This window comes from Gorilla gorilla, chromosome 2, assembly GCF_029281585.2.
Source record: "Gorilla gorilla gorilla isolate KB3781 chromosome 2, NHGRI_mGorGor1-v2.1_pri, whole genome shotgun sequence".
Classification (NCBI taxonomy): Eukaryota; Metazoa; Chordata; class Mammalia; order Primates; family Hominidae; genus Gorilla; species Gorilla gorilla.
The window spans coordinates 72,252,064-72,279,030 of record NC_086017.1 but is presented as its reverse complement, the minus strand read 5'-3'; the positions used below and the strand labels follow the sequence as shown (position 1 = coordinate 72,279,030).

The window sequence follows — 26,967 nt, the reverse complement described above, 5'->3', positions numbered from 1 at the left end:
ACTTCATAACTTTATTTATTCTGTAGCAACACTGTGGAGAGATGGGAAGAGATAGTATTATTTTCATTTTAAGACAGGAAACCTGAGGTCCAAAATGAACTTGCCCAGATCCTCAGGGCCCTTTCTTCTGAAACTATGGTATTTTCATCCCCACCTCTGAGAGCACTGTTATTGTCTACCTAATTCACCACTAGTGTCCGGCATATGTAAGCCTTCAATAACCATTTGTTAAATAGGTATTGATGACTTCCTAGCCCTGATAGTATCTTGTGTACTTTGTCAGGTATATTTTCGGTTTCCAATTCAAACTCAAAAACATGAATTAAGTCCTTAAAGAATTTCACTGTGGATTTTTGCAATTGTCAGTTGATTTTTTGTAAGCCTTGAAAATATAGTATTCTGGTTCATGTAATGGGTAATGAATCGCTTTGGCCCATTTGATTTTTTGGTGAATTTGAAGATTCATTGGAAAACCTTTTCTGTTTCGACAACTTTTGAAACAATTTTGTAAATGTTTTAGTTCTGTTTTCCACCCTATTGAGCATCTGAAGCCAAGTCTAATGCTCTGGGTCAAGACACTTTAGAACTCTTGCTTCACACTACTTAACCCCAGGTGTCACTATCCAGTCTCAAAGATGTTAAAAGTGAATTATCAGGCCAGGTGCGGTGGCTCATGCCTGTAGTACCAGCACTTTGGGAGGCCGAGGGGGGCAAATCACGAGGTCAGGAGATTGAGACCATCCTGGCTAACACGGTAAAACCCCATCTCTACTAAAAATACAAAAAATTAGCCGGGAGTGATGGCACACACCTGTAGCCCCACCTACTCGGGAGGCTGAGGCAGGAGAATTACTTGAACCCAGGAGGCGGAGGTTGCAGTGAGCTGAGATTGTGCCACTGCACTCCAACCTGGGTGACAGAGCGAGACTCCGTCTCAAAAAAAAAAAGTGAATTATCCAGAATTGCACTGCGAGTAAGTTCCCCGACTCTGGATACAGTGCTCTTTCTGCCATACTCTGTGCCTCTAGAAGATGGGGCTACAGTGTTTGTCAGCCCAAAGCACATTCTGAAAGCTGCTCTTTTGATACAAATCCCAAAGACGGCTTTTAGGGAGAGAAAAAAAGACAGCATTCTCCTAAGAGGAAAACACGAGGAAAGATTCCAATTAATTGAAGTTTCTAATAAATGGCTGTTTAATAATAACAATTATAACATTTATTTAGAGTTTTTTAAATGTATATTTTCCTGACTGTACATTAGAGATAGCAGCACCATCTTGTTAAATGTGTTATTTCTTTTAAATCCTCTTAGCAGCCCTAGGATATAGGAACCTTCGTGATCTCCATGTTACAGGTATTGAGGCCAATGAGAGCCAATATTCACTGGGCGCTATGTACCAGGTACTGTTCTAGGCACTTAAGTGTAATAATGCATGTAATTTTCATGATCTCCTTGTGAGGTAGGTTTTTATAGATGAAGAAATTGGTTTACTGAGTGGCAAACTGACTTCGGCAAATTCAGAAGCCTGGAAAATAGTCAGTCCTAGATCCAACCTCTTTCTTTCTGACCACAAGAATAGCCATGTAACTATAATATCTTAGGCAAAAACTTTACACTATTCAAATATGTGCTTCCTACCCCTAAAAGCCCCCACTATACTGAGTGCTATGTGTCCCAGATTCATCCACTGGGGTTCTTACTGTAATCACTATTTCCCTCATGGCATCAGCGCAGGATATAAGACAGAAATTGTGATTCTATGACCCTCTAGCTAGAACATGGCTTATTAGTCACAGCTTGTCCATTAACAATGATGGGTGTTGCATAGCTAATCAGAGAGACCCCTTAATGAAAATTCAACCCCATTAGGGCAGGTCTTTTCGTGAATGTGGGGACATTGTCACTGGACTCAAGCTCTGTGAATACCAGCAGACCCTGGTCCTAAAATGATCCCAGAAAGCACTTCTGTAACCCACTTCAGGGTGAAACCCCATCCTCAGCTGAAAGAGACTACAGCACAGTAGGGAATCTTGCATACCATATATGCTTCAAAATCCACTTCTACCTAGGCCTAACTAAGGGGTAGGTCTCAGCTTTCAGTCTATCTCTCCCTCTGTGTTCTAAGATCTTTTATCCCATAAGAATAAAGTTTTGTGGTTTATTTGGGGGGTAAAATGTTGGTAACACAATAGCATTACATCCCAGACAGTTGATAAATGGTTTAGGGTAGCAGCTTAAGTTCCTTAAGCAAAGCTTGACACAGTGGTATTATTAAATAACAATGCTCAAGATTTTCCAATGAGGTACTGTTGACTCTTTTAACCTACCTACATAGCTAAGTTTTCAATGGCACTATGAGGTTTCACAGATTAGCAATACTTTATGGAGAGGGGAGGTGAGTAATCGACAATTATAGAATAACATGGTTATACAATCTGTGCATAATACAAATGGAGTTGCAACTCAATCATTACGTGGTCATTATCCAATAATGCCTAAGATGTCAGCAATGTGAAAATTTGAGATCAGGTATCACCAAAGTCCTTTCTTGATTTATTTCTAACCAAAGCTTACACTAAACAATGTGACAAGGTGATGAAAGAGAAAAAAAGTAAGGAAGGAAAAGAAAAGAGGAAAGAAAGAAAAAAAAGAGAAAGGAAGGAAGAAAGGAGAAAAGAAAAAAAGGGAGTTGTTTTTTCTCTTGAAACTTTAAAGAGCTTACCAGATAGATCGTCAGCTGTTAGCCAACTCTTGAAAGTGGCAAATCCCTTGGCCATTGGAAAGTGGTCTATATGCATTGTTTCTAAAGAGTTTGTTTATTCAAAATATGTCTGGTTTTGGCATTCAGGTTGGGGGCTCAGGGGCAGTGGCTGAGGTCAGCACTGCGTACCGTTTAATGAAGCTCACTCTTGCCTGTGGTTTCTGAACACCATCAAATAGTGGTAACTGAGGCAGAAGGGTAAGTGGATGTGGACGTGAGGGAATTCTTGTAAAGGCTCCCCACTTGGCTTACACAGAATTAGAGAAATGGAGGCCTGCTTGCATTTGTTGGTGCACATTAGAAATAAATTTGGGCATTCAACTTAAAGAACTCACTAACGACAAGATGCACAAAGAAATGCTATTATGTATTTAGCACAGTCTTTGTAAGCTTAGCCAGGCAAGGAGGCTTATCAAAAGAAATATGTAAATAACACAACCTGCTTTACAAAGGAAAAAAGAATAAAATTAATCCAAGACATTCGTGGCGTAATACTATTTTCTGCCCTCGGCTTTTCTTTTTATAACTTGAGACATGCAGCCTAACAGTCCAGCACAAACAATAGCACACTCCAAAAAAACCCAGACCCGGGGCATCCCTCCATCCCTAGGAAAGAACTCCAAATGCGTCTCCAGCCTCACACACAATATTATTATGAAATCTGACATTGTCATAGCCAAATCCTTGGCTTGGGCAAAGTCCCCCCTTCCCCCTCCTTTGGGGGGAAAAGGGGGAAGCGTCAGGAGGGGTGGGGGAACGAAGCCAATCAAAGTTAAAATAAAGTCTCTTTCTAGCAAGACTACTGTCTATAACATGTTGTTCCTTATAGAAAGTGGGATATGGTGGCATTTGCTTGATTAACTTGCTCGACAAAAGTGACAGCTGCTGTGGGTGCATGCGGATAAGCTGCACGGCGCAGTTCCGCCTTTGTACATCTGTCAGCAAAAAGGGAAGAATAAAGAGTGAAAAGAGACAAATTGGTCCCAAAAGACACTCCATTCAACTTAGGAGGTTTGCCCCATTCAGGCGCTCGCTGTGCGCCTCAAGTACTGAGAGCTTATTCAATTTCATTCACTCTTTCGAATGAACCCACAAGTGTTTAATTTCTTATTCTGTCACCTCAAAAGGGTGGGGGGTGTGGGGAGGAAGGGGGAGGGAGCCTTGTGGACGGGAAGCATTGACGGCAATGCAGAGTGATCCGGGCCTCACATATTAACTCATGGTTAATTTATGATTTAACTCTCTGTGCTCAGGCCCTAGACCCATCTGAACACTTCAATGGGGGACCTGACGCAGACTTCTTACCTCCTGGCTGGTGGATCCCAAACCATCTGTAGCTATCGAGGGCACCCAGCATGTTGAATGTGTATCTGGTATAAGGACAATGGTCTGAGGTTTGTGCCTTTTACAGAAATGAGATGGCTGGCTCCCCAGGGTAAGGTTTGGGTAAGTGATCTGGCAAGTGTGGTGCGTGTGTGTGTGTGTGTGTGTGTGTGTGTGTGTGTGTGTATTCGTTCTCCCTCCCATAAAGAGAAAAAAAATAGAGTCATATGCAGTGAGAAGTAGAAAGAGGAGAATACGGTTTCCTGAGAGTAAAAATAAAGCAAGAGGAAAGGGCGCCATTGGAGGCAGAACCCAGCTGTACATGGTGAAAACACATGTTAACTTTTAAAAAGCAGCACTTTGTCTTTATTTTCCTCATTCCTGGGCCCCAGGCATCAGAACCTGTTTTCTAGACTCCTTTAATTGGGCAGTCGCTATGGACACCCAAATATTCCCTCCTAGGAGATCAAGATGCCCTCTCCATCCACCTGTGCTGCCTACCATGCTCTCCCCAATCTGCTGCCATCTTCCCTCCTCCAGCCCTCATGCCACTCTGCCTTCTCTTCTGAAACCCAACACCCCTCCCAGCTCCTGGACCACCATCTGAATATTGTCCCTGCACCCAGTCCTTGTATGTTGACTGCTTTTTGGAAACCACTCAATGCCATATCCAGCTCCTAAAAAGATCATGTTCTTCCCTTATGAGAAATCATTCCCCAAAGAGCTCATGTTCACTGAATTGAAATAGATCTAGTTTCAAAACTGTCTAGAGGACTTTGGAAAGTGTTCTTAACCCAGTTAGAGTTGTTGGGTCTTATTGTCTTCAAATTCTAGGATTCCAGACAGTACCTTTTAGATGGTATATTTGTGTCCTTTCACTATCTGCTTGGAAACCAGCTGTGTGGTTTAATGTAAAGCATTCCATTTACCTATTCACCTGAATTTTTTTCCATGTAATAGCCTGGAAATTATGTACATACATAGACCATGCTTTTGTATGTTGAGAGTAATGATGAAAACCACCTCAGCCCAGGAAACCAACTCCCTAAAGTCAATTTGAATTTTCCTAAGTAAGAACTTCAACTTTGGCTCACAAAACTCTAATGATTCATGACTCTAGAAAGTTTAATGTGTGCAAATTATGAAATTAGCCCTAATATGATTAGCCAACCCTGTTTTAAGAAGGCAAAGTTGGCACTCCACTTTATCTTTCCGTTCTGTACATGAGTTACTATCCTTATTTTAGAGTATGATTTCTATAATCATTTCTATATGGTATGCAAATTTCTTATTCAGTTGCTTACGTCAATCTGCTTGCGAATTAATGCAGTTCACTCTAAATGCAGTTCCCATACCTAAGAAGCGATCAGGGGAGTGGGCAGATGCTGTTCGTGAACAATCTGAATTCAGTTCATACGCTGAATCCTTCTCCTACATCTTAAGTTCTTGTATGCATATCAGAGAATAGTTTTCAGATAAATTATTCGCACTGCTCACATGGATAATGGGTGGTAGGATGTGCCACCAAAACTGGAATTTTCTTTTTGACATAATCAAGCTTTAAAAGATTGAGACGACTTGAAAGTGCAAATTCAGATTGTAACTATACATTTTCTCAAAACAGTAAGTTCCTTTGAGAGGATGGAGGCTAAAGGCATGGGGGTCCATTTTCTCAATGCACAGGGAGGCCTATGAATAAATCCCCCAACATATCCAGAGAAAAATAGGCCCTAGAAAAAGGTATTGTTAACAGTGGTCAGTTTGTTAATGCCCAAACTGCACACCTGCCCTGGGAGCAAGGCCTGGTTAGAAGCTGATTGGGGCCTAACCACATTGGGCTCATTATTTATGTATCTTGAAGAAAGAAATGGTCTGAACTGAGAAATTCAGGTACATAAGAGAGCCATTCCTTTTCTCTTACATATCACAGTTTCCCGGTTTGCTTGCAGAAAGTAAGGGGTCAGCTTCTGATGTTTGCTACAAAACTTTTCTATGTAAGTGTCACAAAACCAAGTTTTCCTGATTTTGCTGTGATAGGTCCTGCTGTTGAGCCAGGGGTATTAGAGCAGCTGGTGTCTGGCCCATGTTCCATTTTTCATTCACGGTTTGACCGTTGGTTACATTTTTATTTAATTTCTTAGACATTCCGCAGTTTCAGAAGTTATGTTGTGCACAGGCAAGCACAGATCTAATTTTGACATCTAAGTTAGATTCTTTCTTTCAAGGCAGGAGGGCCTTGGAGGCTAATCAAAAGAGAGAGGGGGGAAGGTATATTTTGATATTTGGGCACCTTGAGTTCAAAGGTGGGAGGGTTTTGAAGGTGTTTGCCTTGCTCTTCATTTAACTTGATATTAATAGGGCATTCATGTAGTTATAGAAAACATTATTTATCAGCCGGGCTTGGTGGCTCACACCTATAATGCCAGCACTTTGGGAGGCTGAGGCTGGTGGATCACTTGAGCTCAGAAGTTTGAGACCAGCCTGGGCAATATGGCGAAATCCCATCTCTACAAAAAAATACCAAAAAAAAAAAAAAAAAAAAAGGGATGGTGTTGCACACCTGTAGTCCCAACTACTTGGGGTGCTGAGGCAGGAGGATCACTTAAGCCTGGGAGGTTGAGGCTGCTGTAAGCTGAGATTGCCACTGCACTCGAGCCTGGGTGACAAAGTAAGACCCTGTCTCAAAAAAAAAAAAGAGAGAAAGAAAAAAAAAACATGGAACCCATGGGCTTCCCAATCTCTGAAGGCTCAGAAACAGGAAAAATACAATAAAAATTAAAAGCCAATTTATTACATATGAAATTACATTTCCTTTTCTTCCTTTTTCCTAGAGAACAAATTCATATAAATATTACATACTATAGAAATGTAAAATAGGATTTAACAAGTCATTACTTCTTAAGGTTGTTAGGAGAAGTAAATGAGTTTAAGTCATATAAACTGCTTAGAATAGTGCCCGATATATAATAAGGGCTCACTAAATATTTTCTTTTCTTTCTTTTTTTTTTTTTTTTAAGATACTAGGATCTCACTTATTGCCCAGGCTGGCCTTAAATTCCTGGGTTCTAGTGATCCTCCTGCCTCAAACTCCCAAGTAGCTGAGACTATAGGCACATGTCATTGTTCTCTGCCTACTTTTATTATTATTATTGCTAGTTTTTTTTGTTGTTATTTTTTTTAGAGACAGTTTCACTTTGTCACCCAGGCTGGAGTGCAGTGGTGCAATCATAGCTCACCTCAGCCTTGGAACTCCTGACCTATAGTGATCCTCCTGCCTCAGCCTCCCAAAGTGCTGGGATTACAGGTGTGAGTCATTGCAATATTATTAATGTCACTGTAGAACTTTTTTCCAAATCAGATTCAATGAGACATAAACATCCTGAGAGAATTTAATGGGTGGCTCATGAAGAATAGTTCTTCTGGCCAGGTGCAGTGGCTCACGCCTGTAATCCCAACACTTTGGGAGGCCGAGGCGGGTGGATCACTTGAGACCAGGAGTTCAAGACCAGCCTGGCCAACATAGCAAAACCCCCTCTCTACTAAAAATACAAAAATTAGCCAGGTGGGGTGGCACACACCTGTAATCCCAGCAACTCAAGAGGCTGAAGCCTGAGAATTGCTTGAACCTGGGAGGCGGAGGCTGCAGTGAGCCGAGATTGCACCACTGCACTCCACCCTGGGCATCAGAGCAAGATAGTCTCAAAAAAAAAAAAAAAAAAAAAAAGAATAAAAGAAAAATAGTTATTGTGTTAAGTACATTTGGAAAAACACAAAGTTAAATGGACTTCTCTACTACAGGACTTCTCAGAGCGTTTAATATGCTAATGTGGCACAACAAATCAGAATCACCAATAGTGTTCAGACAGAGTACAGCATAGAGTATGCACACATGTATTCACATATACATTCACAGGCCAGTGAAAAATGCGAAGCTAGAAAAATGTATGCTTAGCTGGGCAAGGTGGTGCACGCCTGTAGTCCCAGCTACTTGGGAGGCTGAGGTGGGAGGATCACCTGAGCCCAGGGAGGTCGAGGCTGCAGTGAGCCGTGATCGCGCCACTCCACTCCAGCCTGGGTAACAGCAGCCTGGGTGATGACAGAGTAAGACCCTGTCTCAAAAAAAAAAAAAAAAGTGTATACTAATGTCACCTTTAATTCCTTTTTAAAACTTAGAGTTAAATCCCTCTGAGTAGTCATTTTGTCCTGTCTGTGTTTAGCCCACTGATATGATAAAATAGCCATGGTCCCCCAGGAAGAACCTCCAGTTTTCCTCCTACCAATCTTTGAGAGACCATAGCTAGAGACCTGAGTGGGAAACATAACTTTTCCTGCAGCTGGGAGGCTGCTGGTCTCTGATGTACACATGTTCTTTTCTTTTTATTGGGCATTGTTCGGTGTCTTCATGTTTTTGAAGGCGTTCCACAGCCTCAAATCCATAAACTTCAGAACCACCTCAGATTCAAAAGGTGAAAAGGCCCTTACTCAAAATTTCAAAACAAGTTCTTATTCTAGACAAAGAGAGAAGTCGACTCTATTTGGAGCTTTCCAGTCCAAGTATATGTCACCGTTTAAATAAATAAAAAGACACAAACTGTCTGGATTGGTTTAGCTGGGCTGGGAGCCCTGTGATAAGAGGTCACTGGTGTTAGTTACTATGGTAATTGAGTAGTATCAGCAATAGTTTTGCTCTCATGAGCATTAAAGCACATAATAATAGGCAAACAACAGTGGTTAAAGCAAGCAGGTAGGATTACTATGTTCTTTTGTCAGAAGTATATAATGTCTTGTAGTCAGTTTTAAAGACTTCTCAACCCCCAAATCCACCCCACCGTCACCTGCTGAGTAATTTTGTGTGCTTAATCTCCTGCCCTCAACTCCAAGCTCTCTGCTAATTTGAGGCAAATGGGTATTTCTGACATTAAATAGGGCAGCAAGGAAGCTCTGACCTAGAAAACCCGCATTCTGAAGCACTGAGAAAAATATTCTTCCAAACAATTTTGTTAAGACTCTTTTGAATGACGAGGGAAAAAGAAAAATAGCTTTCACTGAAACAGGAGGTTGCAGCCTCCCAAGGAAGGGTATTTTGCAGAACAAGAAAAAAGGAAAGAAAAAAGAAAGAAAGAGAAACTTGCAGAGCATCCCCACTCCCAACTTCCCCCATAAAACTTGTCACTTCGCATTGCCATCCGCTACCCCAACAATAATCACTCCGTGCCTATTGCTAATTGCAAGCACAGCTGAGGCCCAGCGGGGAACCCTTGCACAGTCTCAGGCCTTTATACGAGGCTCAATCTGTTGTATGGCACTTGTTCACACACAAAAAAACTACCAGCAAAGGCAGAAAGAGGCAGAGTCACAGGTTTCTTGTAATCCCTCTGCCTCCCTGCTGACAGCCCAGCCCTAGAAGCATTCCTGGTTTTGTCCTCCTCTTTACAAAATCTGAAGTGACCTTAAGCTACGAGCATGTCAGCTTTTGAATGTCGAGTTGCCGGCTTCTTCAGGTGCATTAAGGAGTTGGCGGGGGGCGGGGCTACATCTGGCTTCTGCGTGTCTGTTTGCAGCACCCCTGGGGCGAGCTGTGGCTTCCTGTAACATGTAAAATATGAGTGTGAACTCAGGGTTCATGGCAAGGAACAGGAGGTCATGCCTCCATTCAGTTCTAAGTAAAGAAACTGGGAGTTTGCAGATGTTTTTCTGTATGTGTAATGACACCAACCCCCTCCCCAGCCACCGAGCAACCGAGCGCCGTTTTTTGATAAAATGTGCCACAATCAGTGTGCTACTTGCAGATTTATTCATATCAATTTTTGCAATTTATATATTCAGAGACAAGATTGCTATTTCGGCAACTTTATGTTGGATGTCGTACGTGTGCGTGCAGAGAAAGAGGGAAAGAAGTATGGGGCGGGGAGGGTGGGCAGAGAAAGAAAAGAAATTAAGCCTGTGCCTCGGGCCACCAGCTGGGGTGTTGTCAAGGAGACAAAGCATCAGACGGGAGGGTCTGTGTCCCGCTTTTGCCCAGCGGTCACTTCCTGCCCAGACTTGGAGCTGGGATATCTATTGCTTCTGGCCCAGAGGAAGGCCCATGAATGGCTACTTTGAGGGAAGAGTGGGTTTGGGGGGTTGGGAACAATCCCCCAGTAGACAAGGCCCAGGCCACTTGAAGAAAGGCCTTCCCGTCCTCCCTGGAGGTCAAGAACAGGTAGGCCCGAGAAGAGTTTTGGTGTGGCCTCTATTTGGGCCTAGTGGGGGGCTCCCAGCCCTTCCTTCCCACCTTGCCACCCTCTGAGATGAGAAGGGAATTAAGCCTCCTGCAAAATTCCCACTTGCAGAAATTTCTATTCCCAGACCCCAAAGCCTCACACTGTATTTTCACCAACAGAAGACATTGGTTGGGCGAACAGGGAGATTAATCCTCCCAAGCCTGGGGAATAAATGCTCCTCAGTGGGGCAGTGTTAATTGCTGAGCTTGGTGCAAAGATCATTTTGAGGCATTTAAGAAATACATGATTTTTATTAGTATAACTGTTCCACGTAGGAGTTATTTTTCAGCAAAGGGCAAAAGCTTTGCCTGCCTTGCATTATTAGCCTAATTCTACTTAATTGTTTCCTAAAATAAGGGCTTCCTGAACACACATTCCAAACCTTAATAAGTCTGTTGTGGTGGGAGTGATTCTGGATGGAGAGCTGTTGCCCTTTTGGGCAACTGGGGTCTCAGGGCTGAATATTGCTTGAGCAGATCTGGCTTGAAAAATTGGAGCGGGGGCTGGTGGATAAGGGACAGGGGAGTCTCTGTGAAAACATATGAGGTGATGTGGTTCACAGTGTAAAAAAATGCATCCTTTTCTTGTTGTTTGGATCCAATCCTCTATGAGGATTCTCAGTTCTCATCTCTGGGCTTCATTTAATTCTATTTCACAGATTTAGAAATGTTGGCCCCGTGGCATGTTTTAAATAAACCAAATAAATGACTGAGCAAATGCTACCAGATTTGTTCTTTGTTCTTCATAATCTCAAAATTCTGTGGAGCCTTGAGAGCTTGAGAAATTGCCTCAGTCCTGGGATTAAATGAAATGACTACACTCATCTTACAAAGAAATTTTTTGTTTTTTTTAAAGTATGTTTGGGTGTGCCAGATTAGAATATGTACATTGCTACATATCTGTTCTTTCTTAGGCAAAGTTTCGTTTTAAGTATGGGAAGTGATTTTTATTTCCCATCTTTCTTTTAATTGTCATAAAAGCACATAACAAAAAATGTACTGTCTTAACCATCTCTAAGTGTACAGTTCAATAGTATTATATAGATTCACAGTGTTATGCAACCGATCTGTAGACGTCGTTTCATCTTGCAAAACTGAAACTCTCACCCATTAAACAACTCCCATTTACCCCTCCCCTTAGCCCCTGGTAACACTGTTCTACTTTCTGTTTCTATGAACTTGACTGTTCTAGATACCTCATATAAGTGGAATCATACAGTTTTTATCTTTTCGTGACTGACTTATTTCATTTAGCATAATATCTTCGAGGGTTATCTATATTGTAGCATGTGACAGGATTTCCTTCCTTTTTAAGGCTGAATAATATTCCATTGTATGCATGTACCCCATTTTGTTTACCCACTCATCCTCTGATGGACACTTGGGTTGCTTCTACCTTCCAGCTATTGTGAATAAAGCTGCTATGAACATCACTGTGGGAGTATCTCTTCTAGATCCTACTTTCAATGTTTTTGCATCTATACTCAAAAGTTCCACTTTTGAGTGAGTATAATGGTACTTACTCAGGTTGTGGAAACCGGAAAAGTGGTATTTGCTTTTGGGTTGGAGGTAGTATTCCTAACTGAAAATTCACATCAGTGCCTCTGCTTTCCCATCTTGTGCCTTCGTGTCTTTAAGTTGGTTCCAATGAGTTGAACTTTGGCTTAGTTTTCTCCTTTGAAGATGGTACACCATTTCCAGCAATATCTTATGATTATTAGGAAAGATAGCCTTTCTGAGACCATCACACCTCCTCACTGATGACCACCCGCCATATTGAAAAGTGGGATTGGGTAGGATAAAGGGGGATTTTGTGACTTGTTGGGTTTTAGACAATCAGATTGATTCAGAAGCAACATACTTACTTGTATTCTGGCTTTGGCTAGCTAAAAATTCCCCACAAGATGTGTCTTCCAGAGAGAGACCCCTAGGTAGTTCATATAAGCTAAGCTTTGGATTAAACTCCCCTGCTTGATTTGCTTTTAGAAAGGATCCTTCTGGACTCTTGCCTCCCCTTGAAATTTCCCCCATGCAACAGGACTGACTTGGGTTAGAAGGCTGAAATGCATTAAGTCGGGAGTCTACTTGTGGATTCATCCCTTTAATCATTCGTTTGAAATTTTGATGCTAAAGAATTACTTGTTACACATTTTACAGAGTTGGAATTTGGTCATTAATAGATAACTGCTTATCTTAATAAAAAATCAAGATATTTAGGACCTTCCTAAGGGAGTTGAAATAATGCTCCCAAATGTTAAATCCCTTATACCTTCCCATAGAAGCAGCAAATATTTTAAGCAGTAACAATTTAAATATATCTTTTAAATTATTATGTCTTTTGCATTATCTCTTCCTAATGAGAAAAGGCTAAAGGCAAAAGAGGAGCTGAATTCTCTCAGCAGCAGGTTATAGAAAGCCATAGTCTCTGAAACTGTGGTTGTAGCACGTTGTCTCAGACTCCTCCGTCAGTGAGTCCTCAGGGAGCTGCCATCCAAACTTTAGGACCCGGCCATCCTGAAAAGCCACAGCACTGATAGCTTTGTAAAGACTTCAATGGCATGGGTTTTTAGGTATCCAAAGAATTACGGATGTTAAAAAAAAAAAAAAAAAAATCCTACCCTCAACTAAAAATGACACTTAGGGCAGCTGAGAAGGTCATTCTGATTATCTGTACCCTCTGATTTTGGTGTCTGTTTAGAGCTTCGGTGTCTGATTATAGCTTTGGTGTCTGATTATAGCTTTGTGCTGTTAGCTGCGCGTCCTGAAGCTGTGACTGGGAAATACCCATTTCTAAGAGCAGTTGTTTTGAAGGATGAATCCTGAATTATAGCAACACTCAAGTAAGGCAGAAGATTGTATCTTTCAACGGCACACTGGTTTTTGAACGCATTTGGAGGATATGCCCTTTTAGAAAGTATTTGTTCAGCCCTTGGGAAGCTTTGACAAATCTGGAAACTTGCTATGAACTGCGTGCTGTCCTTTAGTGCTTTGCCCACTTGGCATAGACGGCTTGAACGTGCCAGGGTTTCTTTGTCAGACCCTCTGTGAATCTTTGATTAGAACACCAAATACAACCAGATCCCCGGTAATCGTTAGACCTGAGAGACCCAGGGGGCTGTGGAATTTTGGCTTAGGCTAATGAAGCTACAGGGACTTTGGTGGAAGTGTAAAGAAACCCTGAATGATGCTTTTCACATGTTCTTAAATTACCCAAATTGTAAGGAAGAAATACGCATTGAAAGCTTCAAACGTAAAATATTTCATTACAGTATTTCAATATAGCAATTGAAATAGGTTGTAGGGGTTTTTTCCCTTAAATAATAGTTCACTTTTGTCACCAAAAACAAAATGAAGAACTTAGTCACATGGGCGTGGTCAAAGTATTATCTTCTTCTTTGACTCCTTGCCAACAAACAAAATGTTATTTCATTAGCCCCTCTAGGCAAGATGCTGTGCCAGTTTCTCTGAGGTGTGGCTGTGTTGGGTTAGAGAAAGGGAACTTTCCAGAGAAAATATAAAAATCCTCCAGCATTCAGTTCAAAAACACCGATTGGTTACCAAACAGTTACCAAATTACCTGCTTGCTCAGGCATTTTTAGAAAAACAGAAGCTGCTCAAAAAGGTGGGGTTTGTTTGTTTGTTTGTTTTTTCAGAGACAGGGCTTTGCTCTGTTCTCCAGGCTGGAGTACAGTGGCACAATCATAGCACTGGAACCCCAAACCCCTGGGCTCAAGCAACCCTCCCACCTCAGCCTCCTGAGTAGCTAGGACTACAGGCACACACCACCATACTTGGCTAATTTTTAAATTTTTTGTAGAGACGGTGTCTCACTGTGTTGCTCAGGCTGGTCTCAAACTCCTGGCTTCAGGTGATCCTCCCACTTTAGCCTCCCAAAGTGCTGGGATTACAGGCACTGTGAGCCACTGTGCTTAGCCTGCTGCTCAGAAAGTTTTGTACAACCCTGAGTAGCTCACACTTAAGGAGTTGTGATTTCTTATTTGGGAAGTAGGTTAGGACAACATGGCTCAGATAATAATACTCAGTACTTAGTATGTGCCTGGCACTGTTATAAGCACTCAGCACCTAAATAACTCATTTAATCCTAAGTAGGTTTTATTATTATCTCCACTTACCAGATGAAAAAACTGAGGCATAGGGGTGTTAGGAATTTGTCAGGATCCAAACACAAGTGGTCTGAGTCACATGCATTTTCTTAGCCACAGGTTGCACTGCCTCTCAGAATTTTAAGTCGATGCTCCATCTCTTGCTAGCTGCTAGACCACCATACTTCTGAGTCTCAGTTTCCTCATCTGTGAAGTGAAACTATGGATGATGATAAAGATTCAGCCACAGCACTGTTTAGAATTTAAACATGAACTGCCCAGGCATTTAATGCTTTGCTTTCCTAATATAGATGGCTTGAACATGCCAGTTTCAAAGGAATACATGTTTAGAAATGAACTAACAATAGAACTCAGTTCCTAGTGGATTTCAACTATCACTCAGGATGGAGATATATTGGACTGAGTCACAAGTTTTCAATCAAAGAAGGTGTGTGAAGGTGTGTGTTTCTGCATGGTATGCTTATTTGTTCTTAGGCCATTATTTTTTTAAAGAGCTCATTTTTATGATATTGGGTGAAATATTTCCCTCACTTACAGGCATGGGGTAACATATCTTGTTGGGAGTATGTGTGTGTGTGTATATATGTATGTGTGTGTGTTGCTAAAAGTGATTTACTACAGTATGTGTGTTATACTTCAATAAAATTTTCCTGTGAAGAAAAAAGCAACACAGGAAGAACTGAGTCTGGATTAGACTATTTTCACTGGATTTGTGACTTTGCCTAAAATTCTTCTCTTCTAGTGCTTCCTGATGACATCTTTAATTTCACATGAGACAGTTTTTTCCCCTGACATGAAAAGGCTCTACCATTTTGCTTTCCTTATTCACTAAAAATTGTAAAGCCTATGATATGTAATTTTTCAGAAATTTTGATCAATGTTATAGCTTTTCTATCTCTAAAACTCTGTTAGGAATATTCAATCATTGTGATGAAGGTAACTTTTCTAGTTTCTTCCACTAGCAATTGATGAGTTACCAACCTAAAATAGAAGAGGAGGTAGGATGATAGGGGACAAGAAAAATTATGTCAATGCTAGTCAAGAAATGGTAGCCTTCGGACTCATTCACCTTTTTCTTATCATTTCCCTTAAGAGTCAGCAATGATTGTCTCTCATCCATCAGTTCTTAAGGCTGTTGAGTGGTTTTCCATGGGGATGCCCCTGAGTCCCCACACTCTGCTTAGCAACTTTCTATCTTCATAAAATGTAGAATCTTTCCGACACCAAGCCAAGCTCAGGCTCTAAGAGAAACAGTTTCAACAGCGTTGTCCTACCCACGCACTTCTTTGAGAACTTCAAAGCTGAATGAATTTGCTTTAGGGACACCTAGGACTAGAGCTGTTTCTGTGTAACCAATCCATTACTTCTATAAAGTACCAAGTTGAATGCAAACAACTTTTATACAGATTTAGTGGTAAATAACCAACTTGAAACTTGTCCCACCACTTACTAGTTGTGTGACCATAGGCTGCTTATGTAACCTATCTATGCCCTTTTCTCTCATCTACAAAGCGAGACTGTTAATAGTATCAACATCTTGAGTTCAATTCAATGATTAAACTATATAATGCTTGTAGTATATTTCGTGTAGTGCCTGAACATTATAAGGGCTCCATGTTCAATGAGTAGGCAACTATTCTTATGAATTGTACATGCACGTGAGTGCATATGGGTGTATATTAGGAATCCTGTACAAAATAGTACTTTGCTGAAAACAGTAGACTCTAAAGTCCTATGGAATTGTCTGGTCTGACAGGGGTTTGTGTAAGTTAAAGGGATAAATTACTCTTGTGACAAGTGAGTATGAAAATACAGTCAGTGGTTCTATCTCCTCTCAGCCACTACTCCTTGTTTCCCCTGCCACTCATCTGTGATATATGGCTTGTTCTGAAAACAAATGTACCATTAACAGTAATGTCTTTGTAGGATATCAAATTAACATCAAGTTGTTGGGGGTCAGGAATTAAGACTCATGTAAATGAGAGTGGCTATCATGACAGAAGACATAACTGCAGTAGCAATCATTGTAGCAACACTCTATGTAGCTGATTAGATAGTATCCGGAGTTAAATGAAAGCCCATTTTCTGTGAATCCTATAATGTCCAATAAGGTGTTAATTACCCATCTTCTGTCTCAAGCCTAATCCCTTCCAGGGGGTAAAGTTTCCAGGGGAACAGTGAACCCAAGAGCAGGGCTAGGAAGAGGTAAGTGAGCAACTTTTCTATCACAAAATTTAAGGGAGAACCAAAAAATATAGTAACCAAGATAAATAACATTTTAATACAACATTTTTATAAAATCAAAATTAGTGCAAAAAATCCATGATGACTGAAATATCAAAATTTTCATTAAAGACATGATCTGATCCTGCACTTGTACAACCCTGCCCTACTCCCTCACCCTAATCCTGGCCTTGGTGAACCCGAATGTTAGAGAATAAATATTTTATGTTTAAGCATTTCTCTACATGAAATCAATATGTTTGCAGGGCAGAATGGGTGACCCAAGTGTATCTGCATATTAATGATCTAAGCTTCTTACTAGAAAGGGAGGATCAAAAAAATGTCTTTCTGTCACATATTGAAAGTATGTCCATGGGCCAGGTGCAGTGGCTCACACCTGTAATCCCAGCACTTTGGGAAGCCAAGATGGGCAGATCACCTGAGGTCAGGGGTTCAAGACCAGCCTGGCCAACATGGCAAAACCCCATCTCTAGTAAAAGTACAAAAAATTAGCTGGACATGGTGGCTTGTACCTGTAGTCCCAGCTACTCAGGAGGCTGAGGCAGGAGAATCACTTGAACCTGGGAGACAGAGGTTGCAGTGAGCCAAGATCATGCCACTGCACTCCAGCCTGAACACAGAGCAAGACTCTGTCTCAAAAAAAGAAAAACAAACAAAAATAAAGTATATCCATGATGTTTCTGAGAGGAATAACAACAGTGGGTAAATTTTATTGAGTCCTTACTATGTGACACTCACTCTGCTAGGCCCTCCACATACATGATTTCTTTTAATGCTCACAGTAATCCCATGAAGAGAGTACTGGTATTAACCCCAAAAGGAGACTGAGGGTCAGAGAATTAAGTAATTTCCTTGAGGTTACCCAGCTAATAAGTAGCCAGTGTAGGGTGAAGCTGTAACTCACCCCACAGGGTTTGAGAAATCACTCATTCTGTGTCTGAATCTTTTTAATTCAAGACGTAAATCTAGGTCAATATAGTTTAAAATGTGCTTTATGAACCCAAAGTTTGGGTGATGATCTACCAGAAAAAACTTTACAACACAATTGCATGGTTAAGGGGCTACTTGTGTGTCCTATAAGGCATGCATACAATTCCAGAAATATTCCAATGGGAATAGTTTTCTTCGCCACCACATGACTTTCCCTGGTAACGTGTTCCACTTTCTCCCTTGTTTTTGGGAATCTTTTAGGTTGAGAGAGGGAGAGAAAAAAGAGAAGAAAGATGATGATGATGATGATGATGTTGATTGCAGTGGTGGAGGTGGTGGTAGCTAACATTTATTGAGGCCTTATCATGTGCCAAATGCCGTTGTGAGTGCTTTATGAGCATGATTTCATTTACCCATCAGAAAAAGCCTATAAAAGGCTAGTTAGTCCCCATTTTCATCAGGAAACCGAGTCTCTGAGAACATAAGTAACTTGCCCAAGATCACAAACCCAGGTGGATGTTAGGGCCTGTGCTCTTAACCACTACACTGTAGAAAGAAGAATTAAGTGGCAAATTTTTATATAAGCTTTCCAGCTTCTTTTAAATAGAGCCTTCAGATCCAGTTCAGCTGCTGAAGAAGTTCCCACCTTTCCAAGGGCCCTGTTGTCTATGATGGGCATCCTTTTGGGTGACAAGTTCAAAACCTTCACAGAATTTTCCCCAGAGGGCATATTTTAAAGGTGCCCAGGCTGTTGGGGGCTTTATTTCTTTAGTGCTGTTTTTTAGGATTAAAGTAGCTTTATTTAGCAAGTTCCAAATTAATATACTTGAATTAAAGGGAGGCAGTAAAGGAGTAGAAATTATACTTAAATACTTAGTACGTGTCGTCAGCCCACAATTCTTATTTCTACAGACTTAGAGTATATTTTACCGAAAAGTTAGTGCCCAGGTGTTAGGGTAGCTCTGGAAAAGGCATATCTGAACCAAGGACTAAACAAAATAGGGAGCACTTAAAATATTTTATTAATTTCCTCTTTTGAAGAATCATAACAAATCTGCTGCATTCCCATCCATCTCAAATAAAGCAAACCCGATTAATAAGCACTGTGAGCCCCGTGAGGAAGAGCAGAACAACCCAGACACCAAGGATTGTGCTGATAAATGTTTAATGACTGGCTTTCTGGGAGGGAGAAAGCCCTGGTTTGTGGCATTTGCCAATTCCCATGATGAAAAAATCCCCCACGAAGGCCTATTTCTAGCTATCAATGTGATATCCCTGAACGCGGATTCGGGAAGAGATGTGCAAGATCGGCTGCCATGACCGGCAAACACACTGCTCCATCCCTTAGGGAGGAGGAACGGAAGACAGTCCGCTCTTTCAATGCTGTGGCTATCTTGGAGAGCTGCTGCTTCCGGAGGCACTCACTGTGTGACATTGGCAAGTCACTTCACCTCTCTGGGCCTTTGTTTCCTCCTCTACAACAGATAACGTGGAAGATCCCCTGTACCTCTAACATTTTAAAGTTCTAGAAGGCAGTGCCTCCTGCTTTTTCCGACATCCAAATGCCTTGAAGCGCCTTTCTGGAAAACCAAGTTAGCACTGTGCTGCATCCAAAAGTGCCTCCAATTTCATCTCCTGAGCATAAGGTTTGGAAAGGAGTGACTTACTCCCTTTTGCCTCTTTAAATGTGTAGCCAATGGGGCATCATACATTTTTTACACTTCTTTTGCTAGATGTGAGATCCAGGAAGGAAAGCATGGATGTTCCAGGGCTTTCTTGTTCTCCTGGGGTGGGAGGCTGCGTGTGATGCACTGATTCATTGCTGTATGCAATTTCTACCTCCCTATCCTTTCGGCAGCCGAGCAAGATTGTTGATAGTCTCCTACCTTTTTATTTTTATTTTTATTTTTTACTACTAGAAGCCATTTACAAGAGTGGGAACTGCTTACATAAAATGGAGGGGCGGCAGGGGGTTGCGTTATTTTTTTTTTTTTTTCCTGAAAGGTGGCACGTCTCTCAGCAAAGAGAAAAAGGCATGTTGCACAAGGCTTGCTGGCAGTGATATAAGCCAGCGCCGGTTTGCCTGTTGTCACAGCCAAAGCAAAATGCCACCTCTGCCTAGAAGCCAGAGTGCCACACTCCTCTTTTGTGTCCCTGAGATGTACCCCTCATGAGGCCCTGGAATTGTAGGTTTGGCCAGGAGTTTGCCAGGATTGCTCGAAGGTCATCTTCCAATCCCAGGAGGCTGGGGGTAAGGGGAGGTTGATCATAGTCCTCAAAATAGATCTGTTGAGCCCCCCCCCCAGATTACATGTCAGCTACAACCAGTAAATGTGGAATTTGAGGCCTGGAGTTAGCACAAGAGAGCACCCCAGTTGCCAGGAGTAAGGTAGGGCTGCCAGAATACCAGTGACCCAGTGATCACCCTGTCCCTGGGCCCCTTCTTAACAAGCCCAGATGCAGTGACAGCAAAAGCTCCAGAATCCCAAGGCAGGAGGTGCCAAAAACACCCCCCAACAACCATTACCAAAAAAAATTTTTCAGTAAAATGTTCTCACCCCTAGAGGGGAAAACCTGTCCATGCCTGAAGCAGCTTGACCCCAGCAAACACCCTGCCTCCATGGAGTGAACTGCAAATCTCCAAAAAAAAAAAAAAAAATCTACTTCCTACCCCTCCTGCTCCCTGGGGAGGGACAGAAGGTTCCTAAAACTGACAGTTTCGCCTCCATGATCTTTAAAAGAGCAGAAGTTGGCTGTGAGGCTGCAGTGCTGCCTCGATTGGGGTAGTGTGGTCTCTGTTGCGGCTGGGCTCCAAGGAGAGCCACAATTGGCTCTGATGAGGAAGGAGCCTAGAAATGAAAGATTGCAAAGAGGGCTTCTGTACGCCATGGCTGAGACTGTGTCGTTTCTTGCAAGGTGAAACTTGGCAGTTCTACCTTGCAAGTAAAAACCTAAATTAATTTTTTTAAAAGAAATTAAGTCAGAAACAAGGCTTCGGAAAAACTGTGAGTGTTAGGCATAAACTGATTTTGGATGATCTTTAGGTGAGAAAGGGTGGAGTTACCATCAGAAACATGTTTTTATTTATGCTTTTCGAATCCCCACTGGTGTGCGATGTGTGTGTGCGCGCGCGTGCATGTGCGTGTGTATTGGTTAGCATGAGAGTATGCATCATCTCAATTCTCTAACCAGTCTTTCTTTTTTGCATCTTTTCTGCACACAGTTCATATAGATCCCCTATAAATAAATATATAGGTCCATCCACACCTTTTCATTTTATTTGTAAATTGTTTGGTATAAGCGGCAGAGCGTAATGAAACCTGGTGAAGTTTAAAAGATTAGATTTTTTTTTATACTGACACTTCATAACACTGTTCATATGTCTCCGAGTGAGATTTATGAATATATGAGCAGTACTGCAAAATTATACTGCACCAGAGACTTCCTGCACCACAGGGGTGGCAGTCTAAAGTGACACAGCTTCAAGCATTTTTCACAGACAAGAAGCAAAATTTAACCCCCTTAAGGGGAAGTATGATTTCAACAGCTTGAAATGAGCTCATTTGTAGATGGTTTTTTTTCTCTCATCTTCCATAATTTTTTGGTGTTAAGATTAAAACAGATTGCACAGCCAATATAAGGGCACATAAGCTGCCCAGAGTACAGTTTGGCCCTTAAAGAGAAATTTTCATTCATTGTCTTTATCAGCACTCCTCAATCAGGTAAATGAAGATAAACTTGCCCCTAAATTCCTAAGGCTCTCAGCCCAATTTCCAGTATTGTACTTAGCAGACAGGGTGTGGAATTTTCAAACGGTAAGTGGCAAGGAACATCAATTAATCCAGTGGAGAAGCCCTCATCTCTCTCGCACCAAAGACAGTGACATTAGGAAATAATTAGTGTATTGAATATAAACGGTGTAAAATTAACCAATAAAAAAGAGAATCAGAAGAGCAAAAGATGGTCTCTATGAATTGAAACATAGGAAATGTCTGTCGTGGAAGAGTTCAATTAGATTCGAAGTCCTAACTGTCTTAGATTGTCTGTCTTGGATTGGTCCAGTACCCAGTACCTTGTAATTTTGTATAAACTAACTAACGTTCATTAATCTCTATGCTCTCAAATTCTCTTTAACCATTTTGTTTCCTCCTGGAACAGAGTGGGGTACTCAAACTTTGCCTGCTCTCTCTCTGCCCTATAAATGCTCCATGATGTGTTGGCTGGAGAACTTTTGTCTCTTTTTTCAGCAATGGTACAACAGCTCCATGAACGTGATCTGCACCTGGTTGACGGACCGGATGGACTTACAGCTTCACATTTATCAGTTGAAAACACTAATTAGGATGGTAAAGGTAAAAGAAAAGATAATTATTCTTCTTTGCAAATAGCTTACTGAAATATATTTCACTGGCAAGCTGCAAAGCTTGCTTAACGCAAAGAATATTAGTTTACATATAAAATAGTATCTCATACAAGAAAAACCTATGCAATTGTTTTGTGATGCATGATAAATGTGTTACTCAGACAGCAAAGGGAAATTTAATACAAATGAATTTGATATCTTTTTCCAGAGAGGAAAAATACTTCGTTTTGCCATACAAAAATACGGCAGAGGCCATCGTGTCCTTTGCATTAGACTTTCAAAAACTGGCTTTTGGTGTCATTATGTTAATCACATCCATTACCAATTTCATTTATAGTTTAATTAAATAAAATTTTGCCGCTATTAATTTAATAGAAATATTTACCCCCAGCTATTTCTAAATATGTCCTGTGATCATTATCAGAATGCAAATCAATATTGTTCTCACAGTTAATTGAAGTAGTTCATCTTACAATGCATGTATACAATCAAATGTAAAGGATCACAAAGGTGAGATAACATACCCTGAAAGTAGCTTTTTCCCTTGTTCTTGTGTGTGCACCTTGGACTAATGATAATTATTTCAGCATGAAATCTCAGTGGTTTACATGAAATAATAAGATCACAGAAGGGGGTAAATACATTTTTGATCATTTCAGTTTCTATTTGATGCTTCACCATAGAGGGTTTTAAAACATTTGTATGCAAAAATCTCATTCAAAGCACAAAGTCCTTTAAAATATTTTAACAATAAATGTAGCTGAATGTCTATTTCTTAACAGTTTGCCAAAAGTCCCTGCAAGACCCACTCCTGGGCACCCCACCCCCACCCCATTTCTTAGTCTCTTTTGGATCAGCACCATTTCACTTTACCCCAGTGCTGACTTACAACCAATTGCTGTTCCGTTGTGTGTAATTAAGGAGAATTATTATTATCTGCATTTGATCTCACAAAGCATCCACCCGGGAAAGGTTGTAGACAGCAGTGTATTACAGCTCTTAAAAAAGGAATGTATACACTTAGACTATGGACCCAGCCTCATTTTCACATTTTTTTACTTCAGTTCCTTAGGACCAGCTCAATCGTCAAGTGGTCGCCTGACCACTTGAATTCCATTTTCTGTGCATAAATGCACTTTGGGGAAATTGTCTGTTTGACCCTTATTGGGTAGACATGAAAAAAAGATATAATTTTCATACTTAAAAATTATCTTCCCATTATTTCTATTTCCAGATTGGTGTTGGAAATTAACAATATTTTATGAAGGAAAAATATAAGTCAGAGGGGAGGTTTAATCTTAGCCTTTTGCCAAAACAAAAAAAAAAATGTGGTATGAACCACAGAGAAGGGATACAGAAAAGTCACTGCCAAAGGAACCCCTTCACTTTAGCAAAAAGTGGGTTCAGCTAAACTAATGCCACAACTCAGATCTATGAAGCAGAATTCACAAACTTTAAACCAAGAACATCACCCAGAGGCCTCCTCCTCCAGGGCAAATTTCCAAGGATAATTGGCTTTCTTTCTTGCATCAACAGCCACTTCATTTATTCACCCATTCATTCATTCATTATTCAGCAAGCATTTATTTATTCATTCAACATTGGATAAATATTAGGTGGGCCTCTACTTGTGTATTACCAGATGGAGGATTCAGAAATGACTAGATGTGGTCTCTGCACTTAGGCATTGAGAGTCTAGTTGGTATAAACGTTGCTATGGAATTTGAATAAAAGAGAGAATACTCAAATGCTTTTTACCTTTATTTTCCCCATCATATTCTGGCAACAATTATGTTATTCTAAGTGGCAACAGAACAAATGATTGAAAAGTACAAAAATTTAAGTTAATTGTGTAGATATCTGGCCCACACCATGCCTAACATTTATTCAGTCTCTTACCCGTCCCCATCAAAGTGAAAACACAGTTCAGGTAGCTGTCTAGCTTCCTGCTCTCAGCGAGCCTTGCAGGTTGATGCATGATTGAGGATAACCTTATAATGTAATGTCTAAACCAGATTACTTTTTTGTTACTGGACTTCAGTAAGCTGAACTGGGTTCACTCATTAACTCTGTAGTCATTACAACATGTGACCTTCAAGAGGGGTTGACATTGTGATTGTTGCTATCATGACCGCATTAGATGGACTATTAAAAATAGAAATAATGGGCTGGGCACGATGGCTCACGCCCGTAATCTCAGCACTTTGTGAGGCCAAGGCGGGTGGATCACAAGGTCAGGAGATCAAGACCATCCTGGCCAACATGGTGAAACCCTGTCTCTACTAAAAATACAAAAATTAGTTGGGCATGGTGGCAGGCACCTATAATCCCAGCTACTCAGGAGGCTGAGGCAGGAGAATCGTTTGAACCCAGGGGGTGGAGGTTGCAGTGAGCCGAGATCGCTCTGCTGCACTCCAGCCTGGGTGACAGAGCAAGATGCCATCTTGAAAAAAAAAAAAGAAAGAAAGAAAAAAAAAAAGAAATAATGATGGGAGTGGTGTTGACGTATGTTAGCATTCCTTGTCTTGCCCCTTTAGCAAGTTTCCTATATCAATAGGAGAAACAAACAGCAGAATCAGTAGCTGAAATGATATGCAGTGTGATGAGGAGAGTTGTAGTTAGAGACCTTTTAAAAAAACAAAAAAATTACAAAGTAGACAACAGCCAGATGCTTCTGGTCATATTCAATTAACACTGAAGGATTTCTAGAAAAACAGTCCTTGAGATACCTAAGGAAATCTGAGAGAAACTGCCTGAAGGAACAAAGAAAGAACTTGTGGTGCAGTAATACCAAGCCATTGTTCTTGAAAAAGAGCCAAATTTCTTCCCTGAGACCATAAAGTTGTGAACAGAATAGATACAGTTCTTTCCCAAGGAGAGAAGAAATGAGTCACATGCCTGCAACATATTGATGAGGCATTAGCGCTCCATCTTTCTCATAATTGCCACTGCCTGTAATAGGTTTCATATACCAACATACATATGTCTGTCTTGTGAATGAGACAGAGGGATATCAGTACAGCTTATGCAGTTACAAGACTCAAAAATACTAAAACAAGACTGCAATAGAAATCACAAAATACCATAATCACTCAATCCATTATTTATATATTATAGCCCCTTCCTGTGTCTATCATATTATATTACACTAACCTAAGAGAAAGAACCAGTCCACAAAAAGGAACCAAAACAATTATGGAACATTTCCCTTTATGGAACTGAATAAACACAAGCTTATGTTCTTTGCTTTGTCTCATCTAATATAGTTTATCCTGTCACTATTTCTCATTTTCTGTCATTCAAAGGATCTCAGTTTTCAATACAAGTGAAATCTAAGCACAGTGGCTTTTTATTTGACAATGCATAAAGTGTGATATTTAGCTGAAGGTCAGTTCTCTCCCACCCACACCTGCTTTTACCTTCTCCCTCCCCATCATGGAGATGAGATCTCTCTTATCACTGTATCTTTTCCTTCCTTAGAAAACCTACAGAGATTTCCGATTGCAAGGGGTCCTGGACTCCACCTTAAACAGCAAGACCTATGAAACGATCCGGAACCGTCTCACTGTGGAGGAAGCCACAGCATCAGTGAGTGAAGGTGGGGGACTGCAGGGCATCAGCATGAAGGACAGCGATGAGGAAGACGAAGAAGACGATTAGACCATTTGGTCCTAGAGTCCGCTGGGACAGAGTCCTGTAATCAGTGCATGTCCTTAGTCTGTTAGTTAAACCCATTAGGAATTTTCTGTCAACTACCATGCCCATGAGATGTTTATCAATACAACTGCCATTTTAGCTATGTGGTACCAAGATTAGCAAATGACCTTCATATCCACTGATTTCCTGATGTCCATGTCTATATGTTTACAAGCAATATGGAGCACCATTCTTTAAATACTGTTCATGGAGAATACATAGTCTAACCACTAGGCGTGTCCCTGTTATCAGCAAAGATCAATGATGCTTCATTCATGTACTATGTATGCATTGGTGGTAAATGGATGTGAGGGCAAGTACATCAAGTACATTCACTCTGTTTCACGTATGTGGATGCCAGTTAATTAAATGAGTACGTAAATAAATTAATTAAAACACACAGATCTGCTTTGTGTTTTTATTTTTATTTTTTGAAAAACAAAAGGCAAGTCTCCAACAATTAACTTTTGATTCTTTCTGTTCCCCTAAAACTAAAAAATGAACCCCTTGTGTCCTTGTTAACCCATCCTTTCATTTACTCATATAATTAGCCAAAAAAAAGGATGGCTACATACCAGTGGATTGATTCTCTTAATTGCCACGGCAAGGGGGCGATCCTATCATGACTTAACATCAAGCGCACAGTTCAAAACTACTGTCTTCTGTCAAAGTTTTCTCCTCTTAAATGTTATTTTGCTTTTACGTCTCAACTGTGTATGTAAAAAAACCGAATATTTAAATTACAACCCTAGACTAAAAATGTGTTTATAATAAGATGTGGATATTTCCTTCAGTAGATTGTAACCATAATTTAAATTATTTTGTTCCACACTGTTTTTTATATCTGTCAAGTACATTGCATTTTGATCTGTAACTGCACAACCCTGGGGTTTGCTGCAGAGCTATTTCTTTCCATGTAAAGTAGTGGATCCATCTTGCTTTTGCCTTATATAAAGCCTACAGTTATGGAAGTGTGGAAAACTGTGGCTTCTCAATAAATATTCAAATGTCCTAAGAATATACGTTTGGGTCTGTCTTCCTCTGTCTACTTTGAATGCCAGAACTGAAACACAACAAGAAGAAATAGGAAAGGGGAGGGAAGAGGTAATTTTTGTAGAGTGTTCTTGAAACTGTTGGAGTGGGTCGTTTTCAAATGCTCGTAGTTCTCCATGAGAGACTGCCTAAAATTCCGTTAATTCAGACTCCACTAATTCAGAATCCGTGGGCATTTGGACATGTTGGACAGATTACACTTGCATTATAG

The 26,967-nt window shown here is 40.8% G+C and overlaps 1 protein-coding gene across 12 annotated transcripts in view; it reads left to right on the top strand.

The window, feature by feature from the left end:
- Window positions 1-26,723, top strand: part of CADPS (calcium dependent secretion activator) — a 476,794-nt gene extending 450,071 nt beyond the window's left edge. For all 12 annotated transcript variants that reach the window (XM_055383622.2, XM_019024533.4, XM_055383621.2 and 9 more), the window contains 2 exons: window positions 21,892-21,996; window positions 25,488-26,723. In XM_055383622.2, coding sequence (XP_055239597.1) covers window positions 21,892-21,996; window positions 25,488-25,667 — 285 coding nt within the window. In that variant the 3' untranslated portion in view covers window positions 25,668-26,723. The remainder of the gene's footprint in view (window positions 1-21,891; window positions 21,997-25,487) is intronic.
- Window positions 26,724-26,967: the final 244 nt, after the last annotated feature.